This window comes from Nerophis lumbriciformis, linkage group LG13 (genome assembly GCF_033978685.3).
Source record: "Nerophis lumbriciformis linkage group LG13, RoL_Nlum_v2.1, whole genome shotgun sequence".
Taxonomy (NCBI): Eukaryota; Metazoa; Chordata; class Actinopteri; order Syngnathiformes; family Syngnathidae; genus Nerophis; species Nerophis lumbriciformis.
In genome coordinates this window covers 15,987,574-16,002,920 of record NC_084560.2, presented here as the reverse complement: position 1 = coordinate 16,002,920, position 15,347 = coordinate 15,987,574, and the positions used below count along the sequence as shown (strand labels likewise).

At 38.4% G+C, this 15,347-nt stretch overlaps 1 protein-coding gene across 1 annotated transcript in view; it reads right to left on the bottom strand.

The window, feature by feature from the left end:
* Positions 1-15,347, bottom strand: part of map3k20a (mitogen-activated protein kinase kinase kinase 20a) — a 121,957-nt gene that overhangs the window by 32,519 nt on the left and 74,091 nt on the right. The window contains exons 8-10 of the mRNA XM_061970630.2: positions 10,942-11,028; positions 4,051-4,125; positions 3,870-3,976 (exon numbers count right to left, since the gene is read on the bottom strand). Coding sequence (XP_061826614.2) covers positions 3,870-3,976; positions 4,051-4,125; positions 10,942-11,028 — 269 coding nt within the window. The remainder of the gene's footprint in view (positions 1-3,869; positions 3,977-4,050; positions 4,126-10,941; positions 11,029-15,347) is intronic.

Here is a 15,347-nt window from a genome sequence, read left to right as displayed (position 1 = left end):
CTCTCCTGTCTTCCTCCAGACTCTGGGACCTCGATTTCCAAAGGAAATGCAAAATTTGCTAAGACTGAACTGGCTAGAAAGTAAACAAAAACAGAATGCTGGACGACAGCAAAGACTTACTGTGAAGCACAGACGGCGTCCACAATGTACATCCGAACATGACATGACAATCAACAATGTCCCCACCAAGAAGGATAAAAACAACTGAAATATTCTTGATTGCTAAAACAAAGAAGATGCGGGAAATATCGTTCAAATGAAGACATGAAAATGTACCAAAAAAAAAGGGAAAAAGTCACCAAAATAGGAACGCAAGACAAGAACTAAAACACTACACACAGGAAAACAGCAAAAAAGTCCAAATAAGTCAGGGTGTGATGTGACAGGTGGTGACAGTACACCTACTTTGAGACAAGAGATATATTGATGCATGCTTGGTTATGCTTTAAAGTCATATCCAACAATTGTGACTTTTAACTGTCAACTGAGTTTCGTTTTTAATGATTTCTGCTGGTGGTGTGCCTCTGCATTTTTTCAACGCAAAAAATGTGCCTTGGCTCAAAAAAGTTTGAAAAACACTGTTTTAGTGAATGGGACACCCAAATGTACATGAAAATAAAGAAAGTGGGATTAACAATATTAACTATGAACAATAAAACACTGAATATTAACAACATATGAACATCTTTTACTTCTCAGACCAGCTCCTTCATAGTTGTGTATCTTTTACAATCAAGCAAAACACAACAACAATGTAACAAACAGCAAAATATGAATGCAAAGTGTAATAAACACCTACAACATGATATATTATCACTTTTATGCAGAAATTTGCTGTTACGTAGATTACCGTAATAACTCCTATAACACCCAAAAGCGCAGATTTCGACCATTGAAATACTTTTTATAGTTCAAGACTTACGCTCATTTAAAAACATCACTGCACATCTAAATGGCGGAGACAGTTTTGATGTTAAAGCTCTAAAAAATGATGTAGAACGTCCAGCGGGCCGGATTAAAAATCTTAATGGGCCGCATGTTTCATGGGGCGGTAAAGCTCGGTTGGTAGAGCGGCCGTGCCAGCAACTTGAGGGTTCCAGGTTCGATCCCCACTTGCGCCATCATAGTCATTGCCGTTGTGTCCTTGGGCAAGACACTTTACCCACCTGCTCCCAGTGCCACCCAAACTGGTTTAAATATAACTTAGATATTGGATTTCACTATGTAAAAGCGCTTTGAGTCACTAGAGAAAAGTGCTATATAAATACAATTCACTTCAATTCACTTCATGTCTAGAGGGCTCTCATAATGATACACAAATCTTATTCAGAAGGTTGTAAACTGTTTATTTTATGCTCTAGTTTAATCTAATTCATGATTCCTCTTTACAAAAATTAATTAATCACGGTCATGTCCGGAACCAATTAACGAGGCACAACTGTAAAAGAGTACATGAAGTTAACTTAATTAAAAAAATACATGTAAATGGTTTGTAAAAACAGAAAATAATGAATTAATTAAACAAAAATAAATATATAAATAAATACTCCCCTGTCAATAAAATAATGAACAAAACTATATTTTGTACTTGCTCAACTTCTCTGATAACTTTTAACTCTCACATTCAACAGGACCTTGTCCTGCCCTGTTCTGACTTCTCTTTACAGAACATATTGAACATCTGAAAGGTCAACTTTTTCTTGCCTAGAAACCTTAAATACAAACCCCGTTTCCATATGAGTTGGGAAATTGTGTTAGATGTAAATATAAACGGAATACAATGATTTGCAAATCATTTTCAACCCATATTCAGTTGAATATGCTACAAAGACAACATATTTGATGTTCAAACTGATAAACATTTTTTTTTTGCAAATAATCATTAACTTTAGAATTTGATGCCAGCAACATGTGACAAAGAAGTTGGGAAAGGTGGCAATAAATACTGATAAAGTTGAGGAATGCTCATCAAACACTTATTTGGAACATCCCACAGGTGAACAGGCAAATTGGGAACAGGTGGGTGCCATGATTGGGTATAAAAGTAGATTCCATGAAATGATCAGTCATTCACAAACAAGGATGGGGCGAGGGTCACCACTTTGTCAACAAATGCGTGAGCAAATTGTTGAACAGTTTAAGAAAAACCTTTTTCACCCAGCTATTGCAAGGAATTTAGGGATTTCACCATCTACAGTTCATAATATCATCAAAGGGTTCAGAGAATCTGGAGAAATCACTGCACGTAAGCAGCTAAGGCCGTGACCTTCGATCCCTCAGGCTGTACTGCATCAACAAGCGACATTAGTGTGTAAAGGATATCACCACATGGGATCAGGAACACTTCAGAAACCCCCTGTCAGTAACTACAGTTGGTCGCTACATCTGTAAGTGCAAGTTAAAACTCTCCTATGCAAGGTGAAAACACCCAGAAACGCCGTCGGTTCGCTGGGCCTGAGCTCATCTAAGATGGACTGATACAAAGTGGAAAAGTGTTCTGTGGTCTGACGAGTCCACATTTCAAATTTCTTTGGGAAACTGTGGACGTCGTGTCCTCCGGACCAAAAAGGAAAAGAACCATCCGGATTGTTATAGGCGCAAAGTTGAAAAGCCAGCATCTGTGATGGTATGGGGGTGTATTAGTGCCCAAGACAACTTACACATCTGTGAAGGCGCCATTAATGCTGGAAGGTATATACAGGTTTTGGAGCAACATATGTTGCCATCCAAGCAACGTTACCATGGACGCCCCTGCTTATTTCAGCAAGACAATGCCAAGCCACGTGTTACATCAACATGGCTTCATAGTAAAAGAGTGCGGGTACTAGACTGGCCTGCCTGTAGTCCAGACCTGTCTCCCATTGAAAATGTGTGGCGCATTATGAAGCCTAAAATACCACAACGAAGACCCCCGGACTGTTGAACAACTTAAGCTGTACATCAAGCAAGAATGGGAAAGAATTCCACTTGAGAAGCTTAAAAAATGTGTCTCCTCAGTTCCCAAACGTTTACTGAGTGTTGTTAAAAGGAAAGGCCAGGTAACACAGTGGTGAACATGCCCTTTCCCAACTACTTTAGCACGTGTTGCAGCCATGAAATTCTAAGTTAATTATTATTTGCAAAAAAAAAAAAAAGTTTATGAGTTTGAACATCAAATATCTTGTCTTTGTAGTGCATTCAATTGAATATGGGTTGAAAAGGATTTGCAAATCATTGTATTCCGTTTATATTTACATCTAACACAATTTCCCAACTCATATGGAAACGGGGTTTGTACAAACCTCCAAACTTGAGATGAACACTGAGGGGGGAAACTAAAAACGAGCGCAAACTACAAAACACGGCCTGGTGGAGTCGACTACCGTCCGCCACCTGTAGGACTTGACTTTGCACACGTGACCCGTCTCTAGTTTCACCTGCGCGGACACGACGGCGCCAACACGCCTGGTGGCGGAGAAGAAGAAGAAGCCACGCGGCGCCATCCCCGCCGAGGGGCTGATGCAGAATAAAGTAGCAGCTGAGACTCAGGCTGTGCTAAACATCAACTGAACCTCCAGCTGCTCATACAGCCCAATTAAACACTTCTACTTGAAAAAGATGGTGATTATTTTTAGGGCCTTATGGGTAAAGAGAGGAAATATATCCAGATGGAGGATTCTTTCAAGGTTTTTATGCCTTTATGTCGCCATCAGTCAAGTCATTAAAGATCTATATGAAGCGTCTCCACTCCTTTTTTGTATTTCCCCGACCCCCGTCAGCTACATTTCCACATCATTCTTTACAAACAGTCGCACATTTCCTTTAGGCTGAGAGTGCATATTGACTTCTAAATACATTTAGTTGGCCTGCAGAATGGCTCATTACGTTACCTCCATTCAGACTTGTTGTGGAGGAAAGAGTTGCACTGTTTGGAGAGTTGGCTGTCGTTCCACATGGACTCCAAAGTAGACAGGATCTGCTTGAACGTCGGCCTCTCCTGAATTGACAGAGCCAACTTTTAGCGGACGTGTTGTTGGCCTCCATGGCAGTTGAAGTAGTCGCGTGACTTACTTTTGGATCTGTCCTCCAGCAGTCCCTCATCAGCTCTGCAAAGCTGGCAGGGCAGCCGCTGGGGATGGTGAGCCTCTAGAACACACAAACGTACACCTGGGTTTTAGAAATATACCTAAAATAATCCAATACAAGAGCTGAGTGAGATGTTCAGATAACTACAAATACCAGATTGTTCCATACACTCGGCTGGAAAAATGTCTGTCCACTACAGGGGACATGACATCAAATAATTGAGAACCACTGGGACAACATGTTATGCCATACTTGCCAACCTTGAGACCTCCGATTTCGGGAGGTGGGGGCGGGGCAGCGGGGGGGGGGGGGGGGGGGGGGGGGCGTGGTTAAGAGGGGAGGAGTATATTTACAGCTAGAATTCACCAAGTCAAGTATTTCATATATATATATATATATATATATATATATATACATATATATATATATATATATATATATATATATATATATATATATAAGAAATACTAAGTCAAGCATTTCATATATATATATATATAAGAAATACTAAGTCAAGTATTTCATATATATATACATATATATATACACATATATATATATATATATACACATATATATATACACATATATACATATATATACAGTATATATATACATATATATATATACAATAAATACTTGACTTTCAGTGAATTCTAGCTATAAATATATATTTATTTTATTATATATATATATATATATATATATATATATATATATATATATATATATATATATATTAAGGCTGCAGCTAACGATTATTTTTCTATCGATTAATCTATAGATTATTTTTTTCGATTAATCGGTTAATCTATAGATTATTTTTTCGATTAATCTATAGATTATTTTTCCTTTTACCGATTATTTTTTTTATTTAAAACGAAGATGAAAAAATAAATGTAGGCCAGTTTTTTCAAAAGGCATGGCTTTTATTTACACAAAAAAAAAGGATGGCCACTCAGTCAACATTGACAACAACATGACAAAATATTCTGTAACAATGTAAACATTTAAAACTTTTAACATTTAACAAAATTAAAAGTAGCTTATTTGCTTTTTAATGTGCAAATATAAAAGTAAACACCCAGTGCAAATCTTAATATTCTGCAATAGTATAAGCATTTCAAAAGTAAAAGTATTGCTTATTTTGCTTTAAAATTTGCAAAAATAAAGATAAAGATCCAATACAAAAAAGTGCAAAACGGAAATATTCTGTAACAGTGTAAACATTTCAACAAAAGTAAAAGTATTGCTTATTTGCTAAAATGTGCAAAAATAAAGATAAACATCCAATACAAAAAAGTGCAAAACGAAATATTCTGTAACAACAGTGTAAACATTTCAACAAAAGTAAAAGTATTGCTTATTTTGCTTAATAACACAACAATGATAGTATGATTAAAGTGAAAGTTAATTGTTCGTTTGTACATAGTATATGTAACTGTTAATGTTGTAAAAGGTATTTGCACAACTAGTTAACGTTAGCGTTAAAGAGGAGCGCGTCTTTGTAAACACTGAACAGGCACGCCAAACGCGCCTCTCAGAGCGAAACAGTGTTTTAGTTTATGAATTTACAACGCAGATACAAATGACACATTCATGTTTTTGTGTAATGATGACAACGTATACTCACGCGGACGATTGACTAGTTGATGGTGATGGCAAGAACACTGTCGGGTGTTTTCTTTTCAAATGTTCGTTTATAGCCGTTGTGCATACAACAACATTATTAGCAGAGGTGGGTAGAGTAGCCAGAAATTGTACTCAAGTAAGAGTACTGTTACTTTAGAGATTTATTACTCAAGTAAAAGTAAGGAGTAGTCACCCAAATATTTACTTGAGTAAAAGTAAAAAGTATGTTGTGAAAAAACTACTCAAGTACTGAGTAACTGATGAGTAACATACACACACATATCATATATGTATATATATATATATATATATATATATATATATATATATATATATATATATATATATATATATATATATATATATATATATATATATACATACACACACACACACACACCGTATATATATATATATATATATATATATATATATGTATATATATATATATATATATACACACATATATATATACATATATATATATATACACACACATATATATATATACACATATATATACATACATTGATACATACAGTATATAATTTATATTTATTTATTTTGACGTTTTTGTTTACATGTTAAAGGTGTTTTAATGAATATACATGCATGTTTAACACATATAGATTCCTTTCTTTCATGAAGACAAGAATATAAGTTGGTGTATTACCTGATTCTGATGACTTGCATTGATTGTAAACAGACAGTATTGCTTATAACGTCCACGTTTTCAAATGGAGGAGAAAAAAAGTTCCTCATTTCTGTCTAATACCACATGAAAGTGGTTGGTTTTTGGCATCTTATTTGTCCATCTTCCATATTCGTTTTTATACACTTTACAAGAAATAAATAGGCGGCAAACTCCGTAGCTTGCTAGCTTGTTTGCGCTGGCTTTCGCAGACTCTTATTTTGAAAGCGCGGCGCGATGGAGCGGCACCTTTATTGTGAAGACAGGAACTGTGCAGTCAGTCTTTAGGCTTTTGACGGGATGTACGATTGAAATAAAAAATAGTCTTTTTTCCTTCACACTTTTGATTGATTGATTGAAACTTTTATTAGTAGATTGCACAGTACAGTACATATTCCGTACAATTGACCACTAAATGGCAACACCCCAATACGTTTTTCAACTCAGGTCATGTGACCGCCTGGCTCTGTTTGATTGGTCCAACGTCACCAGTGACTGCATCTGATTGGTGGAACGGAGTGAAACGTCACCAGTAAGGCAGGCACTTTGAAGGTCTGTCTGACAGACCAAAACAAACAAAGTGTGCATTAACAGATCGATAAAAATTAGTAGCGAGTAGCGAGTAGCGAGCTGAATGTAGATAAAAGTAGCGTTTCTTCTTAGGCCGTTTATTGAAATACTCCCACACTTTTGACGACTTTTGGCGTGCTTTTTTCCCCCTCGCTCGCACCGCTCGCATCGTCTGCTTTGCGCTCCGCCATGACGGTAGTGTGACGTAAATATGCGACGCGTCGAAGCACAAAAACGGCGTCGACGTATTTACGTAACCGATGACGTCGACTACGTCGACGCGTCGTTTCAGCCCTAATATATATATATATATATATAAAATAAATACTTGTATTTCAGTGTTCATTTATATACACTTATACACACACACAACACTCATCTACTCATTGTTGAGTTAAGGGTTGAATTGTCCATCCTAGTTCTATTCTCTGTCACTATTTTTCTAACCATGCTGAACACCCTCTCTGATGATGCATTGCTGTGTGGCACGCACAAAAGTGCTTTCATCAAATGCACTAGATGGCAGTATTGTCCTGTTTAAGAGTGTCACAACATTGCTGTTTACGGCAGACGAACTGCTTTACGGTAGACGAAAACGTGACTGCTGTTGTTGTGTGTTGTTACCGCGCTGGGAGGACGTTAATGAAACTGCCTAACAATAAACCCACATAAGAAACCAAGAACTCGCCCTCCATCATTCTACAGTTATAACGTGATTGGGCAGGTACGCTGTTTATATTGTGGGAATGCTCAGGACCTGAGTCCGCCTGAATTTCGGGAGAAAATTTGTCCCGGGAGGTTTTCGGGAGAGTCGCTGTATTTCGGGAGTCTCCCGGAAAATCCGGGAGGGTTGGCAAGTATGTGTTATGCCCTCACTCATTAACACATCATAATGGGACTGTCTTGATTAAGGCTGGACTAGTAATCGAATGAGGTGGCGACTTGTCCAGGGTGTACACCGCCTACCGCCCGAATGCAGCTGAGATAGGCTCCAGCGACCCCCCGCGACCCCGAAAGGGATAAGCGATAGAAAATGGAAGGATGCATTGATTGATTAATTGATTGATTGAAACTTTTATTAGTAGATTGCACAGTAAAGTACATATTCCGTACAATTGACCACTAAATGGTAACAGATACGTTTTTCAACTTGTTTAAGTCGGGGTCCACGTTAATCAATTCATGGATGGATAGTAATCGAATTTTGATTTACATTTTGGCTTTTCACCACAATCCTATAAAGATTTTAACAGAAACAAAAATATATACTAATGGGCCTTGTGACATGCATGCAAATTCCTGAGCTTGTAGTGAAAAAAGGACCACATCCACCAGAAGTTTGGAATCTCATCCATGGTTGCCACTCCCATTTGCTTCACACAGCACCAGTTTCCCAAATAAGGGCTGGGCGACATGGTTGAAAACTGTATCACGATATTAGTTGTTTATGTCGGTGGATATTAACATATAGCAGTGACGTGCAGTCAGGGGAGGCGGGGCCTCACGTGTCATCACGGAAATAATTTTTTTTTAAAAAGAACAAAAAAAAATTAAATTGTTATATGTATCCAGTGATTATACTATAAAGTTAGTTTCCATTTAACTTCACCAGTTTTAGATGATTTTTTATTCAAAATGGCTGAATTTTCACATTTGCCGTTCAAATACTGAGAAGAGACTTGCGGTGACTCAGCAGCCAGTTGAGGCACGTCACTGAGTTGAGCCTCACCATGGATTGCGCAATGACTCGGCTAACTGCTGGCCTGCTGTGCAGTGAGACCGTATTGCTATATGAATTATATTATACATTTCCATAGTTTAGTTAGCTGAGGTGTATAATGTACAGTGTATTTTGTCAACAACTGTATGTGTGTAACGTATTTCTTGTGCTGAGCAATCATAAAACTGCTGCGAAGACGCACTGTGTGAGGCTCGCAGTAATCCCGCCTCCTGGTAGTAGAGGGCGCTAGTGATCCCAGGGAGCATTTCTGCGACTACACGGCTGCAGAAGAAGTGACAACAAGCAGCAACAGTTAGCAGCCATCTTTTATTTTTTCCTCTTGCCTGGACTTTTTAACATGGAGGATTACATATCTAAAATAAAACAGTTTTCTAAACTGGACTTTCAATCGAAGCAGGAGGTAATAATTAAAGGAAGATCTCCATCGAGACAGAGAGACTTTTAAAACTGAAGAAAGATAAGGAAGACTTCTATAAACAAGTTATCGATGCTTTTGTTCAAAAGGAGCTGCGCATGGAGTTCATTTATAAGTAAAGGTAAGACCATAATAACGTTTTTTTTATTAAATGTGCTTTTTTGTGTGCTACAGTTTGTATGTGTAAAGTTAAAGTTAAGTTAAAGTACCAATGATTGTCACACACACACTAGGTGTGGTGAAATGTGTCCTCTGCATTTGACCCATCCCCTTGATCACCCCCTGGAAGGTGAGGGGAGCAGTGGGCAGCAGCGGCGCCGCGCCCGGGAATCATTTTTGGTGATTTAACCCCCAATTCCAACCCCTGATGCTGAGTGCCAAGCAGGGAAGAATGCTGGTATGAGCTTTTAAACATACCCCGTTAACTGCTGCCAATTAAATGGTGAATAAGATACTCTTTAGGGTTCATATGTTTGTAAATCTGACTGTGATGAAGTCAGTGCCTCACCAGTCATGAACCTCACTGCACGTCACTGGTCTACACGTATCTCTTATGTGTAACTGCCATCTACTGGTCACACTTATCATTTCAGCATGTACCAAATAAAATAGTTTTGAGGTCGGTAAGCACAACCAAAATTATTCCATACATTAGGCGCACTGGGTTATAAGGCGCAATGTCGAGTTTTAAGAAAATGAAAGGATTTTAAGTGTGCCTTATAGTCCGAAAAATACGGTAATTTAAAATAGAATTTTGGTGGTTCAAAATACTCATTTTTTCCAATGAAAAACTTTTTTTTTTAATTAATGATTTCAATATTAATCAAAATAACCGTGATTATTATTTTTGCCACAATCGTCCAGCCCTGGTCTAAATGCAGCTTGTCGTAATAACTCCGTACAGTAGATGCTGAACGTTTCATGTTTTTTGCTCACATGCGTAATGGTCCATTGTTAGAATAATTATGTGTAAGTTATCACACAACACGTATGCTTAAAGGCCGTTGCTATAGTTATTATCAATTGTGCTGAAGTTGTATTTTTCTATCTGTGCAAAGGGACATCGTCTCGTATCAGTGTTTGTGTCCAGACCCGGCCTGCTGACTGCCAAGGCCGAACATCGAGTGCCGTGACGCAGACAAAGCAGAGACAGGGCGATGTCCCGAGTGTCAGCACATTTGCATTTCATGAATAATCACATATTGTGTCTAACTGGGGCTGCTGAAATTACCCCCCTTCCTTCAGCAGCAGCCTCAGTGATGTAACCAGGGACCTCCCGAATAAATAAGAGGAGCACGTGGGCTGTACTTTAGAGCGTAGGTTGGTTCTGTAACTAGAGTACAGCCCAAAACGTCTCTCCCCATTGAGCTAAATTGAACTCTGTCAGTGTTTGAACCTGACATTCATTAAGTTAATTTGATTATTGTCTCATCTACAAACCCCACCCTTCACCCAAACGCCACAGATACTGTAGGTTATGGGAGAGATCAAATGCACAATGTATCCCACTGGGAAGTCTTCACTTCAATCAAGACGAGGTCAGCAATAGTTTCCATTTATGTCGTTCACTCATTTGCATACTGTACATACATGTGCCATCTAATGAGGTTCAAGGCAAGAGCTGTGTGAATGATGCTACCTTTATAGATAGAGAAAAATAATGGATCGGTTTAATTAACACTTTGTACGATGCTAGTTGTGGCTTGCAGTGATGTACAACTGGAAGCCTGCAAGTGGATAGCAACGACAAATGAAAATGAATAGCGATCCGCTCGTGTTTTGACTCGTCCGTGTCTATATTTGCGGGCAAATGCGTCATTAAAATACCTCTTCTTTCTCCACAACGAGCCAAGCCACTTGTAAGCCTTCCAGTCCTTTGAATGGTACCTCACGAGTCAGCATTTCCCACAGCACCTGTGTCACGGACAGATTTAAATTACTGACAGAATCACAGTACATTTAAACAAAACAAAAACTAACAAAAAAGTATTAATTACTGATGGAGAAATGCTAGAAACATGCTGTATTCACACACCTCTTTGCACTTCAACAACAGCCGTTATTTTCAATGTTAGACTTTCCGTGCAGTAATTAGGTAAGTAATGTCAAACCAATGTAAAGAAATTTTTTTTTTTAATGGTACTGATGATACCATTAGAATATTAAATAAAGCGAGGACCCACTTTAAAGCCAAACATATTTTCCGCACTCAATAGAGATAGCAAGCGCATTATTTTGAAGAAGAGACAAGGTGTTACAAAGATGGAGCACTTTTATAAAGGTCAACATTGCAGCTGATGTTGGAAATACATAAATGCTTTTTTTTTTTTTTTTTTTTTTTTTTTTAAGTCATGAATGCATCAAGTGTCCTTGTAGAAAATAACATTTTGGGCTGCCGAAATCTTAAAAGCAACATGAAAAAGGTTAAAAACCTAGTTAGTGTCACAGGTATAATTAAGCCATCGTATTTAGTATGCATTGTTTCCCTCCAACATGTCAGCAATGTATATAATACTAATTGATCAGATTATACGTGTATTAGAAGAATATACAAGAAGTATGTATAGTGGTAAAATAGTTACAACATGCTTGCACATGTCTCTACACCAGACCTAGGCAAAATAGGGCTCGCGGGCCACATGCGGCCCATTAAGATTTTCAAACCGGCCCGCCGGACGTTCTGCATCATTTTTTTAGACCTTTAACATCAAAAGTGTATTTGCCGTTATGATGTGCAGTGATGTTTTTAAATGAGCGTAAGTCTTGAACTATAGAAAGTATTTCAATGGTTGAAATCTGCACTTGAGTGTTATAGGGGATATTAGGGTAATCTAGGTCAGTAGTCTGGTGTGCCGTGGGAGATGATCTAATTTCACCTATTTGGGTTAAAAATATTTTTTGCAAACCAGTAATTGTAGTCTGCAAATGATGTGTTGTTGTTGAGTGTCGGTGCTGTCTAGAGCTCGGCAGAGTAACCGTGTAATACTCTTCCATATCAGTAGGTGGCAGCTGGTGCTAATTGCTTTGTAGATGTCGGAAACAGCGGGAGGCAGTGTGCAGGTAAAATTGTGTCTAATGCTTAAACCAAAAATAAACAGAAGGTGAGTGCCCCTAAGAAAAGGCATTGAAGCTTAGGGAAGGCTATGCAGAACGAAACTAAAACTGAACTGGCTACAAAGTAAACAAAAACAGAATGCTGGACGACAGCAAAGACTTACTGTGGAGCAAAGACGGCGTCCACAATGTACAACCAAACATGACGTGACAATCAACAATGTCACCACAGAGAAGAGTAAAAACAACTGAAATATTCTTGATCTCTGAAACAAAGTAGATGTGGGAAATATGGCTCAAAGGAAGACATGAAACTGCTACAGGAAAATACCAAACAAAGAGAAAAAGCCACCAAAATAGGAGCGCAAGACAATAACTAAAACACTACACACAGGAAAACAGCAAAAAAGTCCAAATAAGTCAGGGCGTGATGTGACAGGTGGTGACAGTACACCTACTTTGAGACAAGAGCTATAGTGATGCATGCTTGGTTATGCTTTAAAGTCAAATCCAACAATTATGACTTTTAATTGTGAACTGAGTTTCGTTTTTTAATGATTTCTGCTGGTGGTGTGCCTCCAGATTTTTTCAACGCAAAAAAAGTGCCTTGGTTAAAAAAAGGTTGAAAAGCACTGATCTAGGTCACAGCAGCTCAGACCAGGAACAAAGCAGAGTGGGCGGGGCTTGTTTACAGAGCCGCCAGCCCCAAACATGTGTCAGGAACAGACGCAGAAGCACATTTTTTACAACAAATTTCTGCATAAAAGTGATAATAAATCATATTGTAGGTGTTTATTACCCTTTGCAATCATATTTTGCTGTTTGTTACATTTTTGTTGTGTTTTGCTTGATTGTAAAAGATACACAACTATGGAGGAGCTGGTCTGAGAAGTAAAAGATGTTCATATCTTGTTAATATTCAGTGTTTTATTGCTCATAGTTAATAATGTAAATCCCACGTTCTTTATTTTCATGTACATTTTGGGTGTCCCATTCAGTAAAACAGTGTTTTTCAAACTTTTTTGAGCCAAGGCACATTTTTTGCGTTGAAAAAATGCGAAGGCACACTACCAGCAGAAATCATTAAAAAACTAAACTCAGTTGAAAGTAAAAAGTCGTTGTCGCAATTGTTGGATATGACTTTAAAGCATAACCAAGCATGCATCACTATAGCTCTTGTCTCAAAGTAGGTGTACTGTCACCACCTGTCACATCACACCCTGACTTATTTGAATTTTTTTGCTGTTTTCCTGTGTGTAGTGTTTTAGTTCTTGTCTTGCGCTCCTATTTTTGTGGCTTTTTCCCTTTTTTTGGTGTTTTCCTGTAGCAGTTTCATGTCTTCCTTTGAGCGATATTTTCCGCATCTTCTTTGTTTTAGCAATCAAGAATATTTAATTTGTTTTTATCCTTCTTGGTGGGGACATTGTTGATTGTCATGTCATGTTCAGATGTACTTTGTGGACGCCGTCTTTGCTCCACAGTAAGTCTTTGCTGTCATCCAGCATTCTGTTTTTGTTTACTTTGTAGCCAGTTCAGTTTTAGTTTCGTTCTGCATAGCCTTCCCTAAGCTTCAATGCCTTTTCTTAGGGGCATTCACCTTTTGTTTATTTTTGGGTTAAGCATTAGACACTTATTTACCTGCACACTGCCTCCCGCGGTTTCCGACATCTACAAAGCAATTAGCTACCTGCTACCACCTACTGATATGGAAGAGTATTACACGGTTACTCTGCTGAGCTCTAGACAGCACCGACACTCAACAACAACACATCATTTTCATCACATCACTGTTTTATTGTTCATTGTTAATGTTGGGAATCCCACTTTCTTTATTTTCATGTACAAACCCCGTTTCTATATGAGTTGGGAAATTGTGTTAGATGTAAATATAAACGGAATACAATGATTTTCAAATCCTTTTCAACCCTTATTCAGTTGAATATGCTACAAAGACAACATATTTGATGTTCAAACTGATAAACGTTTTTTTTTTTGCAAATAATCATTAACTTTAGAATTTTATGCCAGCAACACATGACAAAGAAGTTGGGAAAGGTGGCAATAAATACTGATAAAGTTGAGGAATGCTCATCAAACACTTATTTGGAACATCCCACAGGTGTGCAGGCTAATTGGGAACAGGTGGGTGCCATGATTGGGTATAAAAACAGCTTCCCAAAAAATGCTCAGTCTTTCACAAGAAAGGATGGGGCGAGGTACACCCCTTTGTCCACAACTGCGTGAGCAAATAGTCAAACAGTTTAAGAACAACGTTTCTCAAAGTGCAATTGCAAGAAATTTAGGGATTTCAACATCTACGGTCCATAATATCATCAAAAGGCTCAGAGAATCTGGAGAAATCACTCCACATAAGCGGCATGGCCGGAAAACAACATTGAATGACCGTGACCTTCGATCCCTCAGACGGCACTGTATCAAAAACCGACATCAATCTCTAAAGGATATCACCACATGGGCTCAGGAACACTTCAGAAAACCACTGTCACTACATCCACGCCACTTGTCGCTACATCTGTAAGTGCAAGTTATAGCTCTTATGCAAAGCGAAAGTCATTTATCAACAACATCCAGAAACGCCGCCGGCTTCTCTGGGCCCGAAATCATCTAAGATGGACTCATGCAAAGTGGAGAAGTGTTCTGTGGTCTGACGAGTCCACATTTCAAATTGTTTTTGGAAATATTCGACATCGTGTCATCCGGACCAAAGGGGAAGCAAACCATCCAGACGCAAAGTTCAAAAGTCAGCATCTGTGATGGTATGGTGGTGCATTAGTGCCCAAGGCATGGGTAACTTACACATCTGTGAAGGCACCATTAATGCTGAAAGGTACATACAGGTTTTGGAACAACATATGCTGCCATCTAAGCGCTGTCTTTTTCATGGACGCCCCTGCTTATTTCAGCAAGACAATGCCAAGCCACATTCAGCACGTGTTACAACAGCGTGGCTTCGTAAAAAAAGAGTGCGGGTACTTTCCTGGCCCGCCTGCAGTCCAGACCTGTCTCCCATCGAAAATGTGTGGCGCATTATGAAGCATAAAATACGACAGCAGAGATCCCGGACTGTTGAACGACTGAAGCTCTACATAAAACAAGAATGGGAAAGAATTCCACTTTCAAAGCTTCAACAATTAGTTTCCTCAGTTCCCAATCGTTTA